Here is a 26,820-nt window from a genome sequence, read left to right as displayed (position 1 = left end):
TCGTAAACGAACCTTCATCAGCTTGACGCCTCGTCTGGCTAATTGAGATACATGATACCCTTCGCAATATAGGCAGGCTGGCAGGCAGGCAAGTAACTTTACTTTGATCCGGAGACGACGCTCATTCCGCCTTTCAGGTGGAGACATTGGCGGGCCGCACCCACAACGGGACAGGGATATTCATCTAAGAAGTTTAACGTCATGTACAGTTTCAGAATCATGAAAATGATACGAAAATTTACCTTCACGTGTTATGAAAATGTCTTTCAAAAAATAAACTATACATTATGAAAACATATATTCTGATATATAAATTTTCCTACGACTGGAGCTGACATGATATTATTTATACATTTCAAGTATATTTTTCTTCCTTAAATAGTGTTCTTCAAGTTCTTACACAAAATATTTAACTAAACAAATTATTTGTTCCTGAGGTGAAAGTGGTGCCCCCAACATGTGTGTTAAAAGATGAGCGTTGCAAGGTTTTTAGTCGACTTACACTCATTGCCAACTCTTACATAGGGTAAATAGAAAGGAAACATTGACGATTGCAATAAACCGCTGCAAAAGCAAGATGCACGAATGCTTAATACGAGAAGAGGTACTAGAATTTACTCCTTCAATGCCGAATTATTTATTTCGTTGGAACCGAACCTCCAAACTTGACTGCAGCATTGGTTACACTGTGCTTCTAAGCAAGTAAAAAAAAGAGAGAAGGAAAGCGAAAAGCCGTCGAAACTGCGTCTACGCATGTCTCGAATCCAGCTGTGTCTTCCATTTTCGAAATAAAAACTATTGTGTGACGTTTCTAAAAGCGAGATCTAATAATGAGCTCGCTTGACTGCTACAAATATAAATTAAAAAAACAGTTTTGTTTTATTTTGTTACACCTCTGCTCTCTAAAAGGGACACAAAAACATATAAAAGGCTTTCGCCATTTCGGACTGAGATACCGGGTGGTAACCTTTACTTACGCTTTCTTTATCTAACAATGTGATATCTTCCTCTAAACAGGGCTCATATAAAACAAATTCACAATACCACTTCTGAATATTCTTAAACTCAATCAATAAATAATTATCAAGCAGTTGTAAGACGAGCTAGAACCCTAGCGACCACACATCTGCGGTAAATGCGCTTTGTTGCGCTTTTTTTTTTTTCATGCACAATTTGGTCAATATGCTGCAACTGTAAAAGTCAGCAAGGGACACTGAAAACGAGTCGCTTTGGAGGAACGTATTTAGTAACTAAAGCCTAGTCTAAAATGCAGGTATACTTGAACACTACAGCCTTTTAAAAAATCACAAGAATTCACATGTTTGCAAGAATCGCACGGCGTTCGTAAAACGAGCAGGCAGAAGACAGACGAGCCCAACCCAGAGGCCGGGGTCACAGAAGCAACAGCCGGTTCGCAGAAGCAATACACAGCATCAAAGTCTGACGCTGTTTATTGCCTCAAGTCACGAAGTGGAAACCCGCTTCGGCACCACATGCTGTGGAGGGGCCGACGCACTGACGCCTCAGAGGCGTCCCGCAGTGACGAACACTGAGATTCGGACTGCACGCAATTCGAGACTGAAGACTGGGGAATTTAAAGAAAACAAGAAAATAAAAGAAAGAACAGGAGGGACAGAAAAAGGACAAGCGAAACGACAGTGTGCTATTTTGGTCTGCTATCTAAAAGCACGCAGGGTGGGCCGTTGCCAGAAACATATGAGTTGCAAGCCTCCGGAAGTGCAGTCAGTCGAGAGTCTATGAACAATGACCGGACAAGAAGCAAGACGTGACCTCTCTATATACTCCGGTCAAGCATGAAAAGAGCGTGAAACAAGTATACCGATGTTGCTTAATGGCCATGCTAGCCTCACCAATTCCGCATTGCACTTAAATTAACGGGACAGCGTTAAAAGAGCTCGTTTCGAGGAAAATTTTGAGGTAGGCATTGGTGTCGGCATGTCGGTTGTGAGCAAAAAATCATCATCTGGCCCGTCACCCAATTTCACCGATTTGCAAACATATTATGGCGTAAGGAAGCACTTGACAACCGTACTTGCAGACAACGTTCCCAGATAGTTTGAAACGACCAATCTTGCACGCACAGTCGTTCGTTTTCTTGCGGCGGCACGGTTGAGGCATGCACCGAGAACCGAAGGCAGGCAATAGCAGGTCCAAAGGTGATTGATGCACATGGGGATCGATTACGCTACAGCGTTCTGCTCTTGAAGTGGAAGCTCAAGCGTCTTCCAAGTTGTTGTTTTTTGCTTCATTCATTCATTCCTTCATTCATACATTCATTCATTCATTCATTCTCATGGTCGCTATAATATTTCCGCAATCTTTTTTTGTGAGAGAAATTACGCTTTATACATTCCTAAAATTTTCTTTATTCATTCGCAGTTTGCTCCGCTGGCACACGTCTTCGTAATTTCCCAACTTTCATTTTATTCGCTATGTTCTTAGCCTTGTCAGTCTTAAGCTTTTCTATTTACCTATGCTTCCTATTTGTTACGATATTTTATGAAATTATAAATATCACGACGCGTATTCACATAAAACACCTCCCACTGAATTTTTTCGTCAGTGAGTATTTCAATCGATCAAAATGTGGGACATGTCGTTAGCGAAGCCGCCTGGCCAATGGGAAAACGCACTTACGAAAGAGAAACTTCGTTGATTCGGCCACACATTCGCAAGATGAGTCAGCGTTACAAGGGATGCCAAAGCAACCAAATGCAATTCTTTTATTCGATGCACGTGGAGGCAGCGCAGGGTTAGAGCTTACAAGGTCAAAGCTTTACTTCTTTCACGCGATACCAGTGGGCCGATACCAGACGCATGTTCAAGAGTTGCTTAAGTGTGGATCTTTTAGACGCGCGGCTTATGCAACGTAGCAGATACTAGTTGCGCAGTTTTTACGTCCGTCAAGCTTTTACTACCTGTATAGGCGTTGGCCTTATGACTTTCGAAGTGACATTAAAATTGCTAGTAGAGCTTATTGCGCAAAAGTTTTCTCATCAAGTATAACTAGTCGAATTTTCTTTTATTTTATTTCAGATGGATGTACTCTATTTCAATTATAAGTATCTGACCAGAGGTCCCATTGTATGAGGTTGCATGTAAGCGGGCCTAATGGCTAAACAGCAGCCAACTAGCATCGATGCCTAACACAATGTTTTGAGGCTCTTTTTTACTATCAACAGATCATATGAAGAGCTGATCTAACAATTTTCGAAACAAATCAATCAAGCAAACAAACTCGCAAGTTAACTAACGCAATAACTAACTTTTTGAGATCCCCAGCTAGCAGCGCCACATGCAACAAGTGGTGCGGAACCGGAAGCAAAATAGACTGAACACAACCGAGGGCGCCGGACGGCGCATGCGCGTCGCGTCAACGTGGGCGCCGCTCTTCGATCGAACGGACCAACCGCGGCTAAGGGCGTCCCGTTTAAAAGACTCGCCGGCACCACGAAAACCGAGATCTCACCGGCCTCGCGAAAACAGCTGTTGGACTTTGTCTCGTGCCGCTCCCGGACTGAGCTGAAGGGATGACGTCTGCGGCGGCGAGGAGCGCCGGGGCATCGCTCCTGGCTGTCGCCGCCGTGCTGGCCTGCTCATTATCCGCGCCACCAGGGGCACGTGCGCTGGTCGCGGCAGAAGAAAAGTGGTCAACAGCGCGTGCCACTGACTGGGACCTGGTGGACGATGCTCTGTCCGTGGCCGAAGGCAGCGTGACCGCGCTGGGGAACAGGCTCGAGTACCTCTACGAGGACATATACATCGGACTCGCCATGGTCGTCGGTAAGCTTTAGCGTGGCTTATGCTTAAAATTTGCGAAAACTAAGGACCTTGTGTTATGGCAGTGCGCGTTGCTAGAGCTAAATAGACGAGAGCATGACTCCAACCGCTGAAAGTCAACAGACCCGTTTTTACAGAAGTGTCTTGCGTTAAGGACATTTTAAGGAAATATTTCAGCCAATCACAATCTTAGCGAAGAAGACTAACCAATGGGAAAACACCCTTACGAAAGGGTACTTCCATCAATTCGTCCCCAGGTTACGGGGGTCGTCGGTAAACTCGATGGGTAATTTTTTTTCTTTTAGTGAATTGCACTCGTTCCCCTTTCTTCTATCTTTACATCCCTATTTGCTAAGGTTCAATGTAAAAAATAGGGTGAGAGCTTCGACAACCTCGCTGCTTTTCAATTTTTCACTAATGTAGCGGTGAAAGCAGTGTTTTCCGTTTCGATAACAACATCATTTGCCGTAGAGCCTTTGACTGTATGGAGATATCTACGCACGATAACGCGCTCTTCTGGCTCCTTTTTTCTTGAACTTTCCTTTTTCACTTCCCTCAGCGTTCAGTTGCAAATGCGACAACTTTTGTCTGCTAACACATCTGTCCTTTACTTCTATCTCTGTGTGACTATACCTGATCAGTGGAAAAATAGCTTATTGTGATTTTTAACCTCTAAAATGCTCTGCGTACTTTCTAGTTTGATACATAAATTTAATGCCAGGATCACCAAATGTAAGGCTTGACCCTTTCACGACGTTAAGTGGGTGATCTTGAAAACCGGGCCCGTGGCTCCTATGCACAGACACATAAGAGAAACGGAAGTGCCTTATGGGGTCATGTCTGTTTATTCTGGTAGGGTGGTAAGTAAAGTAACGAGGAAAGAAATAAGAACACGACGGTAGGCAATAGTTGCCTTTTTTTGGTGTGGATAATAGGGGATTTCAGCTTGTATGCTTGTTTACGTTAACGTGTTACCGGATACTGGCTTGCCTTTTCGTCTTACCGCAACGCATGTTTTTAACGTTATAGTGCCCCATACGTAAATGTTTACATAAGTGCGTAAACGTATACCTTTACGTTTTCGCAAACCATCAACGGTGATGCTAAGTGCATTTAGACTATATTTAACTTAAATAGAAATGGATCAACGCTGCGGCAAAATCGCGAGAAGTTTTTTTTTTTATCGTGTACTGTATTCTCGTATGCACCACAAGGGTTCGGTCAGCCTTTGACTTAGCGATGACGTCACGTAATGAAGCCACCATGTGACGTCAGTTTATGTGACGTCATAGCCACGTCATGATGTCATTGCAATGACGTCACATTTTGAAGCTTTTTGGTGTCTTGATGACATAATATCGCGACGTCATCAAATGATGATGATTTCTTGCATCACTCGTGCTAACGCCGACATCCACTTTTCGAGTTTGATTAGGCATCCATGTGTTCCGCCTTATTACGAACAAGCAATGCTGATAAGTGATTACATAAAAAAAGGAATCACATACAAAGCTTCATAGAAGTTTTGTGCTACCCTTTCAAGTTAGCCCCTAATCAGAGTCGGTTCTCAAGTGACGTGGCACGGAATCTCATTAGGGCAGAATTGTTCCCAACGGTGAAACTGCACGCCTGCCTTTTCCTCGCACGCGCGTTATCATGTCATCTGCGGTGCACACTGCTGACACTAAGGGTTGCTTTGCTTCCTCGTCCATCACCATTTCCTATGCGACAACAGTGTCGCCTTCTGCGGAGTACACTCAGACCACATGACCCAAACATCGTGCGCTCGGCTTCAATAAAAAAGTAATTACGAATATGCAAATACACCGTCGGCTCTTCAAGTGCTCCTCTAATTAAGCTTAATACATCTAATGAGCAAAATAACTACCGCTAAAAATTATTAACCTTTTTCTCTACGTTTGCTTGCTGCTTCTGTTTAAAATTTGTGTACGTACGGGAAGTAAGGCCACACGAAAGCCACTCATCCCAATGCACAATTAAGAACTTTCGAGGGCTCATCCTCTCATATAACATGTTGTTCGAACACAACACGCAATGGCGACTAAAATTTAAGCAAGAATAAAAGACAGAAACAAAGCAAAAGAACAAAAACCCGCGAATGCGATTGATATGTATATAATATAAAGAGTTCAAATGAAAGAAAAATAAGACTCTATGACTGGATTATGGAAATGTCTGTTTTGAGGCTGTATTTTTTTGTTTTTTCACCAATCACAAAATACACAAAATACACAAAATATCCACAGCACAGATTCACTGTACCATGTTAGATGAATTACTCAATAAAGCTTCCATGCATTGCACCTTGGAAGTTTTCATCTGATGATATTATTGTCTGCATAGTTGAAAAAGTTCAGAACCCATGTTATCCTCTGTAACTAGTGGGTTGCATTATTCAGTCCTCAACCAGCGCACACTTCTTGCAATACATAGCGAGCCGCAATGTTGGAGACACACATTAAACATTTTGACGTTCTTAGTTGAGCGCATTGTTCCTTTCTCCCCTGAAGGCGTCTGCACCTCGGGTGGTGTCACTCGACCTTTTACCAAGCTACGATGTCATGTGATGACGTCAACAACTGACTTCACTAATTAATGGGATCTGTGAGGGCTGTTATTATCGCATCATGTGGTGACGTTATCAGCGACCAAGATCACGTGCGCTTCGGTGCCACTTAATTTGCTTGCCGCATTTTGCTCGAGGGGCCGCTCTACGAGACACTGGAGACATCTTTCGGAAAAAGAAAAAGAAAGAGAATGTCTGGTCGAAGTAAACGTGCGTTCAGTATTCAGCAAACATTGTCCCTCGCCCTTTGGTCAAATTGAGGTAAGTGCTTCCAAACTGCATGGAAAGAGAAGTAATAATCTTTTTGTTGTTTATACCAGTCTTCTTACAGACTATAAGTGCAATGACATAGTGAAAAAAAATATGGCACTGAAAAAATAGGCGCAAGAAACACTCTAGTCAGGATCATCTTATCGAGAGGGGCAAAACATTCCGTGACCTGCTTGTGAGCATGGGCCTTTTAAGGTGCTTACGCACAATGCGCAGGGTGTGAGTATAAGTGCGCTTTCAGAACTTCAGTCCATACTCGGTGGAAGTGTACGAAGAAGAGAAAAGGCGCGTGCTTTTGAGCATCCGTGAAGAAGCAGTGAAGAGAGGCCGATTAACGAGAAAGTCCGAAAAAATCGCATCTGAGGGACAGCCTGAGAGCTCAATGTTTTCCAACTTATCTATACTCTTGATCTTCACAGTGAGTGCGACAGGCTTATGTGGCAATTGAAGAGTCGATTAAAAAAAAGGAAGCCTAAAGACCCCGTATTTCGGGATGTGAAGTCTTTCGAGATCGCCTGGCCTTTTGATTGAGCTCACGTCTCCCACCTGACCTATCTGTATTTTTTCTTTTTTGCAGTGAGTAAAGAAGGAGAACAAAGCATCGAGAATATGTTATTGCGATAGCAATTATATGGTTACTCTCGGCTGGATTTTGCTGCTGACTTCGACATCGGTGTCGCTCACCGTATATGTATACGTATCTATATATATAAAAACGCAAGAAAGAAAAAAAATTGGCAGATCCCACGTACGCTGGGTGGGAATCGATGATATGCGAAGCACGAATGAGAAATGTTGAAATGTCACTTTAAAATTAGCCCAACGTTACGAGGTGAAGGTAAATGATGCAGCACGTGACTTCCGTGTCATGATTATCACGTTTGAATGTATCGTTTACCTTCGTCATCAATTCACGTCACGTGATACCAAATTTAGTATATATGGAGCTAGCAAAATGGCCGCGAGCACACTATGACCGTGGCATGTTTTCCTGTTCTTACATGACACACGGGTCAAGATTATCATGTTTGCACCAGTCATATATTTTGTCATCCATTGACATCACGTAACACCAAATTTGGTATATGTGGGGCTAGCAAAACGGCTGCGAGCGCATCATGAAGGGCCCGAAGGGCCCAATATACTCCTATGTAGCGTTGACGCGCACGCACTTTGGGCACAGCGACGCCACGTTAGAATAACGCGAGCACACTATAGTCTGATGCCAGGCGCGACCACAGTCCGTCGGCGTGGCCAGACGGCAACTGGCGTGAAACGCTATGTGCTGCATTTCGCGCCGATTCGTTACACAGACAACACGGAGTCTCCCTCTTTTCGTGACGGAGGGACGCCGGACGTCCTGAAGCGCGCATGCGTCAAAGCAACGCAGCGCGGCGCGCGCCTCCGAGTATATGACGGGACCAGCGCCTGGCTTGTCAACGCCAGCGTGACGCGACGGAATGAACGCCGGTGAGTAAGCACACCGCGTCACGTGGAAATGTATTTGCGCCTTATACCAAACTTGGCATATGTGAAGCTAGCGAAACGGCCGAGAGCGCATTAATTGATTGATTGATTTGTGGGGTTTAACGTCCCAAAACCACCATTTGATTATGAGAGACGCCGTAGTGGAGGGCTCCGGAAATTTCGACCACCTGGGGTTCTTTAACGTGCACCCAAATCTGAGTACACGGGCCTCTAACATTTCCGCCTCCATCGGAAATGCAGCCGCCGCAGCCGGGAATCGAACCCGCGACCTGCGGGTCAGCAGCCGAGTACCTTAGCCACTAGACCACCGCGACGGGGCCCGAGAGCGCATTATCAGTGTGGCATGTAGTCATGCTGTTACATGACATGCATCTCATGTTTATCATGTTTGCACCAGTTTCATACGTTTGTCATCCATTCACGTCCCGTAATACCAAGTTTGGTATAAGTAAGCTAGCGAAATCGCCACCAGCACATCATGAGCATGGCATGTAGTCATGGTGTTACATGACAAGCATTGAATGATCATTATGTTTGCACCAGTCACGTACCTTCGTCATTCATTCAGTTACTGTAATGCCAAATTTGGTATACGTGACGCTAGCGAAACGGCCACGAGCACATCATGAGCGTGGCATGTAGTGATGTTATTACATGACAGGCATGTCATAATTTTTATGTTAGGGTCTGTCTCTAGTGTTCGCCATGCATTCATGTCATACCATACCAGTTTTGCAACATTGCATGTGAACAAAACCACCGCAAGAGCTGCAGGATCGTGAAATGTACATCATGATATTTCTTACATATATGTCATAATTTTATTGTTATGAATATTCAAATATGTTCTTCATACAGTCATGTTATGCCATACCAGGTTTGGTATCGATACGATTATCGAAACGGCCAGGAGAGCTAAAAGCCATAGATAGACAGACAGACAGACAGACAGACAGACAGACAGACAGACAGACAGACAGACAGACAGACAGACAGACAGACAGACAGACAGACAGACAGACAGACAGACAGACAGACAGACAGATAGATAGATAGATAGATAGATAGATAGATAGATAGATAGATAGATAGATAGATAGATAGATAGATAGATAGATAGATAGATAGATAGATAGATAGATAGATAGATAGATAGATAGATAGACAGACAGACAGACAGACAGACAGACAGACAGACAGACAGACAGACAGACAGACAGACAGATAGATAGATAGATAGATAGATAGATAGATAGATAGATAGATAGATAGATAGATAGATAGATAGATAGATAGATAGATAGATAGATAGATAGATAGATAGATAGATAGATAGATAGATAGATAGATAGATAGATAGATAGATAGATACACTCAAAGTCACCGAAGTTTGCTAAGAAACGCTTCGCATTCAAAAGGCCGCGACCATCGGCTAACAGTTCCTTCCTTCGTCTATTGATGGCGCAGAGCAGCACTACAATTCAAGGCTGTTTACACCGAAGCGCACTTAGTGTTTTGGCTGTTCCGTACGGTACACTAACGCTGTGCGCGACAGCCTCAGCCGCTACTAGATTTACTGTATATGCTGCCTTTAGGGAACAGAGCTGCGCATAGGTCCGCCATCTCGCCCACTGAGACACCCATGTCATGCAGAAAAGCCACCCCTTCCGTCAGCACCACTCGTGTTCACACGGCCAAGTTCACCGGCAGCATCTCGGCGTCAGTACAAGACACGCCGCATGAGCCCAGAGTGTGTCCCTTCGCTCTATTGACATGCGGCGTTGATTTGACGAACATTAAAAGAGAACAAAAGTGAGCTCGTGAGGCGGGAACGCGTGGCGGTGGTCGCCAGAACCCGCATGGCCGTAAAGTTGGCTTTCCCTAAAATAGATGTTTTCGCGCACGTGAACCCGCTGGGCGAATGGGAGCGCGAGCGGCGAGTTCTATCAGTGGCGCAAGTCTACCACCTAAAGGTAGCATATAGAGTAACTCTAGCCGCTACGTTCCCAACGCGCCGCACGTTGTGTTGCTTATAGCCGTTGAGCGCGCTAAACTAAAACTGTCTATTGACCATCAGTGCTAACTTCTTAGGTCAGCTCTAAGTGGCGCAGAACTGGTGTGCTATAGAACTGTTAAAATTGCTGGACCCGAGCACTTGCATTTCTTATCAACCATTGTATGAGAACTTGCAACAACGCAGCAACGTTACATAAACCATAAACAGAAAGAAGCTCCACCGTATATCGCGAAATGAAAGTTAAATGGTTGTAAGCGCTTTTAGACGCCAGTCAGCCCGTTTTGCGGGTGATGTGGTCAACCGTTCTAGCATTTACATGCGTGCGTTGTTTTTTTTCATTTGTTCGTGAACACTAGTATTGAATTTTCGAGAAGCTCAACTAGTAAATTATGCAAATTATGCAGACGTCACACAGTCGGAACGCCAAGTATACATGGATTATATGAAATCATACATGATATTCTTATTAGAAGTGCGTGGGCCAGGATTTGCAGTTATTCAAGGTGACGGCCATTCTGCGCAAGTAAATGCTGAAACTGGTGCGAGAAGAAAGCCAACAAATTTATTTCTCATCACACTCCTACTCCCGTGTTCATCGGGATTGATTGATTGATATGTGGGGTTTAACGTCCCAAAACCACCATACGATTATGAGAGACGCCGTAGTGGAGGACTCCGGAAATTTCAACCACCTGGGGTTCTTTAACGTGCACCCAAATCTGAGCACACGGGCCTACAACATTTCCGCCTCCATCGGAAATGCAGCCGCCGCAGCCGGGATTTCAACCCGCGACCTGCGGGTCAGCAGCCGAGTACCTTAGCCACTAGACCACCGCGGCGGGGCGTGTTCGTCGGGAGGCATTGTTTCTTCAACGCATCAGTCTAAGGCAACGCTTCTTCGTCGCAAACTCTTCACCAACGTCATACTTGCACTCTTGACAAGAAAACCTTTTCTGTGCGCAGAATGCTCGAAGAGGGGACAAGATAGGACGGAGCGGACTTCAAGGTTCTGAAAACTGAAAAGGTTTTCCTTGTCGAGTATGTTGAGCCAGCCAGCTCAGGCCACCACCTTGTGCTTCACGCGTTCATAGCTCTTTTGTTTTAAATGCGAAGCATTTCTTAGTGAACTTCGGCGACATTGAGCGTATCTATCTATCTATCTATCTAGCCGCTTACGTTTGGGTGCTCTCGTAGTCACCCCCTTAACTTGGCGTGAACCAAAATTAGCATGGGAAGGTAAGATGGTTTGGCAAGTATGACGCGCTCATCAAGACCTCAATAAAGTCATATTCCCGTCACGTAGGTCGTCGAACACGTCCCGCCAGACAGTGGAGCATACCCAGGGGCGGGTACGTGCCGCTGGTATGCGGGTATGTGCCACAGGTATCGTATCTTCGTATCTACCTATATAGGAACGACGAGAACACACATGGGCAATTTCAACGCGTGAGCGCTAAGAATTACCCGACATCAGTCGCGTCAACCCGACGAATGCAAAGAATAAATGTCAGGGTCCCAGCTTGAATCAAACCCAAGCATTCTGCATGACAATGAAGCATTTTACCAAAGAGCTACGCCAGGTCTCGGAACTGCTTTTCAAATGGACGTTAATCTTCGTGAAACGTCAATAGGGGTGGCTGCGGCCTACCGAAATTTATAAACATTGCACATGTGCTCCTTTCATACATCCGTCACGTCGGGTTAACGTCAATTGTGGTTAGTTGCCATGCGCTGAAGTTGATTTATGTAGCAGTGTCCAGGGCCAGCATTTTCACGAGCATCAGCGCTTTATATCAGCTTCTGGTGTTGCTAATACGTATGTTTCAGTTGGCATCGTTGCGCAAGTGCGAATAACTCACTATATAAACATCTGCAGCTCTTCAACATATATATGTGCGTGCAATGTTTGTACATATATTTAGCGTCATTTCATGACATGTCTCACTATAAAAAATTGCAACACGGTTACCTTCCCTCCGCATGCTTCGCATAACGTCGATTCCGAGGTACGTGGTATGCAGAGTAAATAAATGGTGATGTGCCAACGAGGAGCGGTGCTGTAATATTGAAGTGTCTGACGAGGCACTCGGTCTAGTTTTAATTACATCGAGGGATGAGCTGAAGCATGCAGTTAGAATGGTCACTGACTGCTGCCAACACATTATATGATACACGTTCTTCGCGGAGACATTCTGGTGTGTGTGTGTCGTACAGGATCGGTGACACTTTCAATCGCGGTCTGCCTTGATACAAATCAAACGCGACTGGAATCAAGCATTTCTACCCGGACATATTCAATTGTGAGCCTTTCTCATACTACTTTTCAATCACAAACCAAACGAGTGCGCTCCCGTTAAAGCCACGTTAGAGAAACGGGAAAGCGTGCGGATGCTAGAATTTACAAAGCATGAACGCTCACAGCTGTTCAGCGTATTTGGCTGCGCGTGCTCTGATTGTGTCAATGACACCAAGTATGGTGGTGTCATCATATTTGAATAGTTGTACAAACAAAGTTACTGTGCCCAGGTACCCTAAAAATCCCTGAAGTAAAACAATGAATCGATTTAAATTGATAAATTGTATTATGTGAAGACTTTAATGACGTTAATTTCAATATCATATACGCTCAGTGCTATTGCGGAGCCTCCATTTCTTTGCCAGAGATATCAAAATGCAAATCTATAACGCACCGTTCAGCGTTGTGTGGCCCCGCCGCGGTGGTCTAGTGGCTAAGGTACTCGGCTGCTGACCCGCAGGTCGCGGGATCGAATCCCGGCTGCGGCGGCTGCATTTCCGAGGGTGGCGAAAATTTTGTGGGCCCGTGTGCTCAGATTTGGGTGCACGTTAAAGAACCCCTGGTGGTCGAAATTCCCGGAAATTCTCATTCTGTGCTCCTTTAAGAACTCAACAGGAGCACGAACGGTCACAGGCCAGTGCCAATGACGTGCATTCTAGCTTTTCTTTTAAAGCATGCAATTGATAACTACCAGTTAAAAACTTATACTGCTGTAACAAAATAAGCCGCATTCTCTGAAGTGCTTAAAATATTTTTCCTGATAACGCACGCGCAAGCAGGGTAACTTGGGTGAACTTTGAGGCTCTCGCCATTCCACCGGAAACTTGTTCTGATTTGATTGATTTGTGGGGTTTAACGTCCCAAAACCACCATATGATTATGAGAGACGCCGTAGTGGAGGGCTCCGGAAATTTCGACCACCTGGGGTTCTTTAACGTGGACCCAAATGTGAGCACACGGGCCTACAACATTTCCGCCTCCATCGGAAATGCAGCCGCCGCAGCCGGGATTTGAACCCGCGACTTGCGGGTCAGCAGCCGAGTACCTTAGCCACTAGACCACCGCGGCGGGGCGACGGAAACTTGTTCTGGTGTGCCCGGTAATGTGCTTTCTGGAAAATTCCATTAGATCACCTTTGAAACATTCTACAGCAAACACTTGGGTGATGATTTATCTTAACAACAACAACAACAACAACAACAACAACAATAGTAGTAATAATAATAATAATAATAATAATAATAATAATAATAATAATAATAATAATAATAATAATAATAATAATAATAATAATAATAATAATAATAATAATAATAATAATAATAATAATAATAATAATAATGGTGTTTCACGTTCCGAAATCCCTATTTTATTGTAAGAGCTGTGTGGAAAGACTCCAGCAGTTTCAACCAGCTCAGGTTTTCTAACGTGCAACTCGGCCTAAGCACATTAGCGTCTACCATTTTGTTCCATCGAAATTCGGCTGCACGGCAAGGATTCGATCCCATAAACTTCAGGTCCACGATTTATTATCTTCTTTCGTGATCATTTGTCACCCTGAGGGCCTTTTTTTACGTTTTGTTCATTCGGTGCCGAGATGTTTTCAAGGGTTCACAGTAGTAAGAAACATGACCTACCAAAAGATCTCAGCCAATACCTTCTGACTTACGGAACGAGACCTCAACCAATAAATTTTGTTTGAACTTGGAGCTAAAACGGTAAGAAACGTTTGATGGAGTGACTCGCGGTGCATGGCTGATAGAAGTGGCACTCGGGAAAAAAATACAAAAAGGGCACCGGCGCCTCACAATTTGTAATTTTCAGAGTTCTCGCTTAACGTATTCAAAAAGTTATTCTGAATGATTTCTGCGAAACGTGAGAGCTGCTTTCCAATTACTGCTACCTCGCACCCACTCCACAAGAATCCCACATGACAAACGTCGCGCTGTGACAGCGCGAGTGCCTTATTCTGTATAGCATTTCCTAAACACACATATCCCAGTCTCTGTGGCTTCTAAGAAAAGGGGGACCGATTTCACCCTAGCATCGGGTTCCGATAAGGATGACCGAGAATTTGCGCCCGAGTGATTATTAAAATTCAAAATCTTGCAGCAGACACAAATATTATTGAAGCAAAATATTTGATTATCAAAACGTGTTGTGAAAACTGAGACTCTGTTCTTCCAGTTTCAACCTCATAAAATACCTGTTATGCGTCCAATTGCTCAATTTTTTTATCAGCAATATTTCTATACATTTTTGTTTAAAACAAGGAAGCCGTTACCTACTTCGCTGACGTTTATTGCGGCTGGTTTTGACGGCGTATCGTTTTTCCTAACGTCGCCTCAGTGTGACAAACGTTAACGATCTTCAGACATCTAATATTGATAATACGGAAAGACGGGCTAGTTGGTACTGCTGCATAATTGAAGTTTTTGCGCACACACACAAGGACACAGAAGAAGGGAACACAAGGACCAGCGCAGTGCATGTACTTGGACAGCACGGTTGTACTATTTCAAGATAGACTGTTCCGTCAAAAGAATGGAGTGTGTATTGGATCCAAGGTAGCCCCTGTACTGAGTACAATTTTTTTGAGCAAAGTTGACAGACTGGTTGATTCTGATTTGGGTGGCAAGTCCTTAAAAATATTGATAATTGCATTTTGTCACTGACACTAAAAAATCTTCGCTACCTAGAACACCGCAATCAGACTCAAATTCACGAACAAGCCTTTCTTTTAAACTTATATCGTTGTTAAAGAGAGGGTTTGCGATAGCACGAAAACAATCTCATTCCTTCAGCTTGATTAGCATGGAAGGTAAGTTTGTAATGTGCAAGCACTACTTTAAAAAAGTGGTTTTATTTTTTTTTATTTTTTACTTCCGTACGTCCCGTGATTGGTCGATGATTGCTGGTACGTCCACTAGGTATAAAACAAATTCAGGCAGTTTCGTTTTAGTGGTGTCAAGTTTGAAGGCACTGCGGAGCTCGGTGGCCTCCTTTGTCGATCTTTATTTTTGGCTTCGTTTGTTCCACTCTTTTTCTATTTTTGACTTATGTCTGTTTTTTTTCTATATATATAACTTATTTTGTCCCTATGGATTACTTGTACTTCTTTCTCGTTCCCAACTTTTGTTTCATTTTTTTCTTCCTCTTGGTCTTTCTTTGTCTTTTTGTCTTTTCTTTCAGTCTGTTTCTACGTCTCTCTTTCTTTCTACGCTAAGCGTCTTCCTTTGTCTAATTCTTCCCACTTTGCTTCCTTTTTGTCTTTCTTGCCTTTTTTATGTCAAATTCGTTGTTTCTCGTTTTTATATGCAATGCTTTACTCGCTCCCCTCCGCCTTTTTTTCCTTCTCATCCATACATTCCTCCTCATGTACCTTTCCCGCTGTGCTCAGCAACATACCTAGACAGCCTAGTGCCCCTCCCTCAGACGCCCAACCCCCTTAATATTCTCGCACAGAATGGATGACAGAACATGCTCAAATCCTATTTTTAACACGAGAGCGTTAAAAAAGCTCGCTTCGCAGAAATTCCAGCGTCGGCTTGGGTGTCGGTCTCGTTCGTTGTAAGCGGAAAATTATCATTTTTGCGTGACCGAAAAATCGAGAAATATGCAAATGAAATAAATAACAAAACATTCCGGGTTTGAGGGTGATTGCGTAGCAATCCGTTTGCGTAGCAAGCGGATTTTCTACCACACAGGCACACCCCTGCTTGTGAATACAAAGGAAATATCTTCCTCTGCTTGGAAACGCAGTGAAAGTAACTTTCATGCTTTACAAACACACGCCCACTGTGCACATGTTTCACAATACAAAACGAAATACTGCCCTAATAATTGGGACAAACCTAGGTTGCTGTCGGGCGTCAGAATATGAAATTATCATGACTTCATGGTTTAAGTCAGTCATCCACTAAAGAAGGCACACACTCTATTGCACCCTTAAGGCCATGTAGCGGGTGATTACAAACTTCGAAAAGATTTCAATCACTAAGTGTTTAAAGTACACACTAGAAACAAAATATCGTTATCGCGTTCAACTCTTAAAGGTGCAACTTGAAGGTCCCCCAATTTTCTTTTGCCCAACATGAGATTGTTAATGAGCATAAGATAACGCGGACTATCATCAAAAGTGTTGACTGGTAAGGGACGGATGCTGCTGTATTGGTCGAGGTGTAAAGGTGCCTTTAATGTTATAAAGCACATTTCGCTGATAAGCGAAGTTCCAGCAGTACGAGAAAACAGGCTCCGTTGTCTCGGAATTCTTGCATAAAAAGGAGTTTGTCGTCCATGGTATGGTATTTGCATCCCTTATCTATGTCTTAACGGGTATTTAGGTTTTAAAAAAATCCACTATGTTTGATTAGCAATTAAGCAAATAATCCTGACAAACCATACATAATGGTTTATTTGCGCCAAAAGCCAGTTTGGTTTAGACAAGTAAATGCCGAGAACCGAAGCCTAAGGAACCAAACACACCCTACTCGCAGAACGAGCCCAGAACTCTATGATGTATAACATGTGGCAAAGCTTTTCTTTTCTTCGTTTTGGCGATCTACTCCCCGTAGCGTCTGAGGCTCTGCGTACACTGATGAATTATTCAACAGCCTGCGCTGCCTAAACAGCCATCCCGGCGCTCCTGACAGAGGACGAGCGCTTGTAATAAAAAGTAGCCCCTCGTCGATAGCCTTGTTTTTCTACCCTTCCGCCACTGGTTAGGAGGAATTAGATGAAAAAGCAGAACAATCTGTGAGTGAGTGCTTCATTCTTTCCTTGTGCAGTACTACTGCGTTGGAATACGAAAGAAAGAAAGCAGACAATAACGAAGCACAAGGAAGGATGTCCATCGATCTTTCCCTGCAGGGCACGTGAAGACAATGACGGGAGCATTCAATGAGTCAGGTGCTTCCAGCATCAGTTTCCCAGAGGAAGGGAACACAGTGCTCCATACGCAACAGGACACCTATGCGTGTTCAACTTTCTATGAAGAGTCCTATGCATGCAGCAAAAGTTACGAACAGAGGACCGATGAGAAATACGGGATTTCTTAGTAGGAACACTATGCTCTATTATCTACAAGTTCGTCATATCAGTTAGGTATGTATGGTTGCAGTGTGGAAACAACGCTCGCGTCATCTGTACTAAGAAATGAAGGGCCCACCTACGAGAAAACAAAGTTGAAAGTGTGTTATAAGCGTACCGCTGGCAGTCGACGCCCCCGTTCCCTTACAAAAAATGTTACAGCCATTCTGCTGAAATTTTGCAGGCCGTGAGTAACCGGGCAAGCAGATTACATGAAGACAGATTAGAGGTTGCCCTTGTAAACTCTAAGAAGGCAATCGGTACGCATTTTTTTCACAGAACGACTGCTTATACTCTGTAGCCGCACGATGCAACACTTACCTTCAGGGTGTCTGCAGAAGTCCTGCAGCATTTTTGCCGTCTTGGTGCGCATAAAAGAAGCAGCAGCTTTCATACCACTATTAAAGAAATATCTAGTTACGTCAATCACGACGGTAGAATACCGCACATGCACTCGTCAACTTGATATGCTTTTTGGACACGAAACATCTTTAGTCGAGCTCAATACGGTGTGCGATTGAACCACCCCAACTGCGCGTGCGCGCCCCTCCCTCTCTCATTCGCTCTTCCCTCTCTCGCGTCGCAACGCTGACGCAGGCAGTGTAGGCTAGCCTACGCTCGCTAGCCTCTCTCTATCCATAATGTAACTACGCAAAAATCTGACGGAAGTTACAATATGAATTATTACCTACTTGTCTAACTCACCATTTCCCCTTCTCTCTTCTGCGCATCCCTCTCAGCGGCGTTTACGCACCCATTGTGCATGCGCTTCCCCTCCTTTCCACTCTGCTACGCTCCCCCATCTCTCGTCTGTCAACGCTGACGAAGGCAGCGTGTGCTAGCGAGTTTCTTGACTGAAAAAAAAAAACCGACTGCTCGCGCTCCACAACAATACACCGGTTACTTCCTGGACTATGAACTGGCTTTATATCGATGAAAACGTGGAGAAGAAACTGATGCGATCATGCGCGCAAACAGCGCTGACACAGAAAGGCCGCCTCACTACATGCTAGAACCACTGTGAACATACCGGAGTTCTTTGTCATTGAAAAACACCGATGGCATGCTGACACAATTATCAGGACCAAGTGCTTAGATCTGAAACGTTTCACTAAGTTAGTGCTGCTTCGGTGTATCAGCCCTTCAAGTCATTAAAACATTGCTGAATAGAGGCTCGAAATCACACGCCTTGCAATGAATCCGTACATTTTTCATCCGTGCTAGTAGAAAGTAAATTGATGTGTTCGCGCATCCTATCACTAACGCAGCTTACTGATTGCTCATTATATTCTTTACAACAGATCAAGGAATTGCTACGATTCACGTCTAATACCTTCTAAATCTGTTGGCATGCGCAGCATTGCACCTAGACTTACTAGCTGCATGCTTCGCAACGCGTTTACATATGCTGAATAAAATGCAGGGTGCAGGGAGGGGGGGGGACACAAACTTTACGGCTTTTTCATGGGATTCGGTTGCTCGGCATCGTTTACCACGTTTGTCTTGGCATCAGTGTCTCGCTACGGTTCTCGATATATTACCGAAGGTGCCTCTCAGAGGGACTTGACCTTCTGACGAAGTTATGTTCATGCGATGTCCCCACTAGCAATGCGCTGCGACCATAGTCCGTTTTCTCGTGGACCATAACCTCGGTGTTCTGCAGTCGGACAAAGAAAGTAGGACTGTTGTCCTCCCTAATGCCTGGTTCCACAAGAATGCCAGTGATGTCATGGCTAAGAATTTAGAGGTGGTGAACAAGAAGCCACCCAGAGTGAGAATGATGACACTGACGCTTTTAAAGCGGCTGAACCTCGAGTCTTTGAAAAAGGCTACCAGGAATTGTAAGGGCCATGTGATCCGTTCAACATAGTGATTTTATAGAAATGCACACACACACACACACACACACACACACATATATATATATATATATATATATATATATATATATATATATATATATATATATATATATATATATATATATATATATATATATATATATATATATATATATATATGGGGTGAAGGGAGAAGAAGGAAAAATAGAAGTAAGAGGCAGAACAAAGAACAAAAAGTTCACGTTCTGTACCATACATTACTCATTCATTATTATCAACAACACCACCCGAGAAACAGTTCTTTCCACGTGTGTAACGGGGTTCTTCAAATAATAAATATATGAGATCAAGTTGCATCGGGAACAGCAGCGTTGTAGCATCCACTGCATCCGCAGCAGCGTTGCAGCAGCATCCGCTCCAACCGAAATGCATTCGTCGGTATCGATCTCAGCCGTGCTATATCGTCGCCACTGGACTTTCACAGGGAGCGTGCAGATGGAATCACTCTTGTCTGGAGCGGCCTGCAGCTACTATTTTCCGCCCAAATATGCAAAGACCGAAACCATAATGGTACCAAATATGGTCACACAGCATGATAGGCCCTTGTGCTATAATCCAAGCATGAACGAAAGCTTGTAGCAATCGTGAGGTAGACGCGCTGAGGCCAACAACAGTGCCAGCAGCCAGGCGCTCCGCTACTCTAGAGAGGTGTGATTCTATTATATCTGATTAAGATGCAACAGAAAGCCGCCCCGCCGCGGTGGTGTAGTGGCTAAGGTACTCGGCTGCTGACCCGCAGGTCGCGAGTTCGATTCCCGGCTGCGGCGGCTGCATTTCCGATGGAGGCGGAAATGTTGTAGGCCCGTGTGCTCAGATTTGGGCGCACGTTAGAGAACCCCAGGTGGTCGAAATTTCCGGAGCCCTCCACTACGGCGTCTCTCATAATCATATGGTGATTTTGGGACGTTAAACCCCACAAATCAATGAAATCAATGATTTCTTTTTCTATTCACTTTAAAAGGACACAAAAATGTACACACAACAAGGGCATTATGTGACGACACAACGCGTTATATAACAGAAACAAAACTTCAGAGGCCACACTCCAGTCGAAACCGAGTTCCAACACGCTAATGTCTCAGCGGCGAGAACTTGGAACGTTTACGGGGCACGCCTGTGGAGGCACGACGCAACTCTGTGATGCCGGTACCGCACGAGTTCGGCGAAGAGCAGGGCACCGCTGTAGTAGATGCGCCGACGGAGCAGGTCGGTGCCGAAGACCGTGGTCGACGAAGCTACGCAGACTTCTCCTCAGACGCGTGGACCAGGTACCGTTGGCGCTTGAGGCCAAGCGAAGCAATCCACTCGGACCCTGGAGCCCTGCCAGGCACTCGGGACGAAACCACGACCATGACCCTGGCGAACCGTCGTCTTCGTTGCCACCCCAACCAACGCCACCTTGCCTACTCGCCTTGTAAAGGTGAAGCATTCCTAAGCGAACTTCGGCGACTTTGAGCGTATCTATCTATCTATCTATCTATCTATCTATCTATCTATCTATCTATCTATCTATCTATCTATCTATCTATCTAGCCACTTACGTTTGTCTGCTCTCAAGGTCACCATCTTAACTTGGCGTGGACCAAAATTAGCATGGGAGGGTACGATGGCTTGACGAATATGATGCGCTGGTCAAGACATGAACAATGTCCCAATCCTATCATGTACGTCATCAAACACTTCCTGCCAGACAGTGGCACACACCCATCGGTGGGTATGTGCCGCCAGTATGCGGGTACGAGCCACAGGTGATTGACCCTTAGTATCTAGCCAGAAACGTCGAGAACACACATGGGCAGTTTTAACGCGCGAGCGTCAAGAAATACCCGACATGGGTGGCGTCGACCCGACGAATTCAAAGAATAAATGTCAGGGTCCCAGCTGGAATCGAACCCAAGCATTCTGCGTGGCATTGAAGCTTTTTACCTCAAAGCTACGCCAGGTCTCGGAACCATTTTTCAAATAGACGCTAATCTTTGTGAACATCAATAGTGGTTGCAATGCTGTCTACCCAATTCTATGAACATTGCATATGCACTCCTTTGATACAGCCGTCACGTTGGGTTAACGTCAATTGTGGTTAGTTGCCACGTGCTCAAGTTGATTTATGTAGCAGTGTCCAGACCAGCATCCTCGTGAGCATAAGCGCTTCATATCAGCTTCCGCTCTTGCTAATACGCATGTTCCAGTTGGCATCGTTGCGCAAGTGCAAACAACTGGTTATATAAACATATGCAACTGTTCAACATACCTCTGTGCACGCAACATTTGTATATATATTTAGCGTCATTTCATGACGTATCGCTCAATAAAGAAATTGCAACACCGTCACCTTCCCTCCGCGTGCTTCGCATAACGTCGATTCCCAGGTACGCGGTATCTGCTGAATTTTTTCCATCCCTTGGCTCGTACCCACTATAATCCCCTTTCTCTTCGTGCCAGTCTTGCCATATAGTGCTTCTACCTGACAACTTCATTCGCTATGTCCATGCCGGCATTCTCACAACACCAAACACGACACTATCGCACTTCTCCCATCACAACGTGAGAGAGATAGATGGTAGGCTTACATCCTCGATATCATTACGTGTCGTTTCTGCTGCTTCAACAATTAAACCAGTTAATAAATCTCTGTCATGATATAAAACACATGTGTTGTTGAAATACGGCACACAACCCCACTATTACAGTGAATAGCGAAGTGACCATGGGTAGCCTTGTGCACTTTATTGTGATATTCTTTTACTCTCTTATTAATACATTTTTCATTCTGTCCAACGTAAACGTGGCCGCAAGACAAGCGTACTCTATAAATAACGGATTGTGCGCACTCTACAGTGATTACTATGCTTAATTTGTCAACCCTTCTTTTCTTTCAAAACAGGACAGGTCTCGCAACATATTTTTGACAGTCTGTCCGGAGTAGACAGTCCCGCCGCGGTGGTCTAGTGGCTAAGGTATACTCGGAGGCTGACCCGCAGGTTGCGGGATCAAATCCTGGCTGTGGCGGCTGCATTTCCAATGAAGGCGTAAATGCTGCAGGCCCGTGTACTCAGATTTCGGTGCACGTTAAAGAACCCCAGGGGGTCAAACTCTCCGGCGTCCTGCACTACGGCGTCTCTCATAATCAAATCGTGGTTTTGGGACGTTAAACCCCACATATAAATCAATTAAATCAATCTGTGGAGCACACATGACCGCTCGTACACTAACCTTATTTCTAATCTTTGTAAGATTGTGTGCCACACCATGCATACAGAGTACAACAGCCGTTTTACGCTGCTGCAAAGAATGGCCATTACGCGGCCGATTTCAGGGGCGAAGCTTCTTATAGCGAGACCAGGTCGATTGTCGATCGTCGATTCATCCGGCGTACCCCGTAGTGTTTCCTTATGGTACAATAGAAGGCGTTGTCCTATAGCGATGCATGTCAACTGCAGTTGGGTAACTATATACTAGATGGCGGTGTACGCATCTGTGTCATCATCTCCCTTTCTCGTCTCGTTTCCGAGAGGGAGCTGGCACATAGACATGCGGAACGATTATGGTTAGTTTGCATGCTAGATGGCGTTGGCGGTGCAGCTGCTCTCCGATTGGCTGCTGGGAGGGCTGCGCGAGATCTCTCATTCTCCTGGATCATCGCCGTACGTGGAGGAGGGCGCTTGCGGGATCGTGCTCGATCGGACTCATGAATGGGCGCTCGAACGGACGAAGGCACAGACGGACTGAGCCTTGGACAGATGCACGGATGGACAGACGCTGCGTTGGTGACTCCGCAAGGCTGAAGAAGATTACGTATGGTTAAAAACACATAGTAATTGTTTCTTGATGCATCTCTATCACTTTGCGGCAAGATGATCAGTGAGATCTTGTCCGTTTTCACATAAAGTCAGACCTTTATGTGAAAGCTCTTTCATATTTTTTGTTCGTGTGCTTCCTTGAATCAGTAAGTATTTGTAGAGTAGTGGATTTTTCTTTTACTTCTTGTTTATTTAATGCACAGCAACCTGTGCAATGTGCTGCCTGCAAAAGAATGAGCAGCTAGCATCACACATGATGTCGACCTCTTCTACAAAATAAATAAAAACTAAACACTCGTAACTGATATTCAGCGACAGTGCGCGATGCCACAATGAATCTCAGTTCTGTGGAGGCGCTGGTGATCCTCGCAAGGGAGTTTGGAGGAACAGCCTGCAAAGGGGTGATAATAAAATGGCCATACCTATTTCTTCCACTGCATAAACAACTCATGTCCAGTCCCCTGAACAAAAAGTGAATCAGGCCATTCGAATCCTCCGACATCTCTGCGGCGCCAAGTGGGGTGGTACTACAGAGTCGTTATTAGCCCTACATGTTGCCTGGATACGCCCCATCGTAACTTACACACTGCCTCTGCTGCACGGACTTCCAGCCTCCACCGAAAGGAGACTTCACTTGATATTGGCAAGGAGCTTGAGGGTATGTCTGGGTTTACCACGGTCAACTTCCAGTGCTTTAGTGTATGCGGAGGCTCGAGAGCCACCTTTGGCAGTACTCTGAACTAAAGAAACATCTCGAAATTTATTTAGAATTTTCACGCAACATGAAAGTCATTTTTTATCTGGTGTACTAACACAAAGGACGGCAACGAGACTACAGGATACTATATCATCATTTCAAGCAGTAGTACCAGAATTTAAACAATGGAAACCTTCAAAACCACCTTGGACGCTGCCACTTCTCAACGTTATCCGTGAAATAGACGGCATAGAGAAGAAAGCAGACATGGCACCTTTAGTAGTGGCACAGTTAATACTTCATCAGCTTCATGTAATGCATAATAAAAAAAACGAAGATATATACAGACGGATCATGCACAGAAGAAGCGGTAGCCTGTGCGGTCTTTATACCCGAAATTCAGAAAAAGAAGATGTACAAATTATCGCACAAATCTTCATCGACGACAGCAGAATTGGTGGCTATCTTTGAAGCAGTTAAGCTTATCTGCAAGAATCCTGAGCCACAAAAATGGGTGATAGGCACTGATAGCAAACCTGCTCTTCAGCTAATCAGAAATGTGAGATCACCTTACAAAAATGGTGAAATAGCACAATGTATCGCAGAAACTGTAGAATATGCCTCATCGCAGGGTCACAACATTGTATTCCAATGGATACCCAGCCACATTGGAATAAAGGGAAATGAAGATGCTGATAGTCTCGCAAAGAAAGCATTGAACGAAGTCGAGATCGCGCAATCCCTATGTCTGGAGAGGATATTCGAGATTTTATATCGCAAGGAGCTAACCATTGTTCGATGGAGAAGTGGTTTGAGAGCCCTAAATCAAAAGAAACGGTACTTTATGAAGTTGATCCACACAGAAAATTTTCCATAGCGAAAGACCTCCCACGACACCTAGAGACATTGATCCACCGACTTCGATTGGAAGTAGCATACACAAACAGCTTCCTGCACAAGATACATTGATCCAACTCACCGGAATGCCCTTGTGGTCATGCAGAAGAAAATGTTCGCCATATTCTTTTAGAGTGCGTTAAATACGCGAATGAAAGAGAAAAATTAAAGAACAAATTAGCAAGTTTGGACAGACGGCCTCTTACAATAAAGAAACTACTTGGACCATGGCCTGAGATGCATCTCCAGAAAAAGGCAATAATATTCCTGACAGACTTTTTAGTGGAGACCGGACTGGACAAGCGCCTATGACAGACAGCCAGAGAGGGGTATTATATAAAATGTGGTCATGTATATACTGACATTACAATAGTAACGTGTGCGTGTAAGTAGTTTATGACTGTGTGAACTGTGCGAAGAAAACTGTGTAGCGGCATGATATTTGAACTGGTTTCAGCGTGCTATTATGTTTTTTTTTTCTTTTTTTCCCCGTATAGTTAATTTTTGGGTACCGGTCTGTATTATTAATTTATTTTTCGCTGCAGAACTTTGTGATATGGAGTAGCCGAGGCAATAGGCACCTCAACCTCTCCACAGCAAAACAGTTAAAACAGAACCGAACAGAAGACTTTAGGTCCCCTTTGTTGTTGTTTTTTCTGTTATTCGTTTTCACTACAGGATGCTTGGATGCTTTTCAGGATGCTTTGGATACTCATCCAAAGCATCATGAAAGCTATACTGCAGTGACCCTTGCAGTCCACTTTGTAAGCCGTTCCGCGTTGTCTTGGCCTTTTCACAGCCCTCAACGATGCTTACTCGATCAGATTGAGTGACATTACCGCCTAAGAAAGCACCGGCTGCAGTGACCAGCAACGAATAAAGTTTGCCCCATCTGCGACGACAGGGTGTGCTTGCTTGCGCTCACAATAGATTCAGTAGATCGCTCAAGTTTGTTTTTTTTTTTTATGTCCTTTCTTTTTCGCGACCATGTACAGCTGTGCCCGTGTATAGACAGCCGTGCTGTCTAGAATGGCAGTGCCTGTTTTTCCTATATTCCGATGAACGAAGATATATGGCTGAGAAATTCGCCGTGCGAGAACTATCGTCAAGCTAGTCGCGTACTCCGGAGCAGCCTTTGTGGGGAATCTCCAATGATATTTATACGAGAGCCATAACAGAAAGTGGGCCTACTACTGAAGAAAAGCTCAGTAACCTGCATAATGTGTAATCACAGAAGAAAATACTTCATGTGTAAGCTAAACTTGTGGCTTCATAGATATTTTTGCTTGCCTTTAGAGCACCATGCAGGAAAGCAATCCGTAAGTACATTGCGGCTTGCCAAAAAAAAAGAACTAAAACGAAAACGCATACAGCACAAGGAACATAAACTTTTGGAGAACGTAATGGATTTGCGTATACAGAAGTACAAAATCAAAATATGAGTGTGCGTATTGTCTCGGAATACACGCGTGAAAAAGGAAAAAAGACTGTACAGTTTTTGCTGGGTTGCTCTTGCAAAAAGGAACGGAGTTGGGCCAGTAACTGTTGTATTGTATATCTTGAAGTGAGAAAGAAGTCTTTTTTAGCTCTAATTTAAAACTATCAAACAGAAACGGTTGTCAAGAATTTACTCAGACTGAGAAGTCACACGCATGTCTATTTTTGTTGTGTTGTTCAATACGTGGCCTGAGATGTAGCATGAATAGCTATTGCAGCATTGACCATTTTTGGAGATGCTGCGCACGTACTCAAACTGGATCTATAGGTTTAAATGGCATGTACACAACATGTTCGCTTGCTTGGTGTCCCACGTAAAAAAAAAAGAAAATAAATCGCAGACTCGCCTCAAGGGTGAGAAAATGAATGCGATAGAAACAAATAAGTGGTATACAAAGTAAGGCTAATAGTTGCTCTTTTGCATCTGATCCCACGTAATCCTAATAAATGCTCGTATAAGCGAATATGGCTGCTCCAGGGA

The 26,820-nt window shown here is 44.3% G+C and overlaps 2 protein-coding genes across 3 annotated transcripts in view; one reads left to right on the top strand and one right to left on the bottom strand.

Moving 5' to 3' along the window:
• The window catches only part of LOC142804399 (uncharacterized), a 57,184-nt gene that overhangs the window by 7,797 nt on the left and 22,567 nt on the right, over window positions 1–26,820 (bottom strand). Inside the window, exon 1 of one of the 2 annotated variants that reach the window (XM_075891111.1) lies at window positions 17,869–18,021. The exons of the other annotated variant lie outside the window; for it this stretch is intronic. Within the exon in view, the coding sequence (XP_075747226.1) occupies window positions 17,869–17,941 (73 nt within the window). The 5' untranslated portion in view covers window positions 17,942–18,021. Of the gene's footprint in view, window positions 1–17,868; window positions 18,022–26,820 lie in introns of those variants that run through there. 2 annotated transcript variants of the gene reach the window in all.
• LOC142804425 (UPF0764 protein C16orf89 homolog) overlaps window positions 3,480–26,820 on the top strand; it is a 92,672-nt gene continuing 69,331 nt past the window's right edge. Inside the window, exon 1 of the mRNA XM_075891112.1 lies at window positions 3,480–3,804. Coding sequence (XP_075747227.1) covers window positions 3,552–3,804 — 253 coding nt within the window. The 5' untranslated portion in view covers window positions 3,480–3,551. The remainder of the gene's footprint in view (window positions 3,805–26,820) is intronic.

Source organism: Rhipicephalus microplus, chromosome 1, assembly GCF_043290135.1.
Source record: "Rhipicephalus microplus isolate Deutch F79 chromosome 1, USDA_Rmic, whole genome shotgun sequence".
Classification (NCBI taxonomy): domain Eukaryota; kingdom Metazoa; phylum Arthropoda; class Arachnida; order Ixodida; family Ixodidae; genus Rhipicephalus; species Rhipicephalus microplus.
The sequence above is the reverse complement of the archived record's forward strand: the minus strand, read 5'-3'. Positions and strand labels throughout refer to the sequence as shown.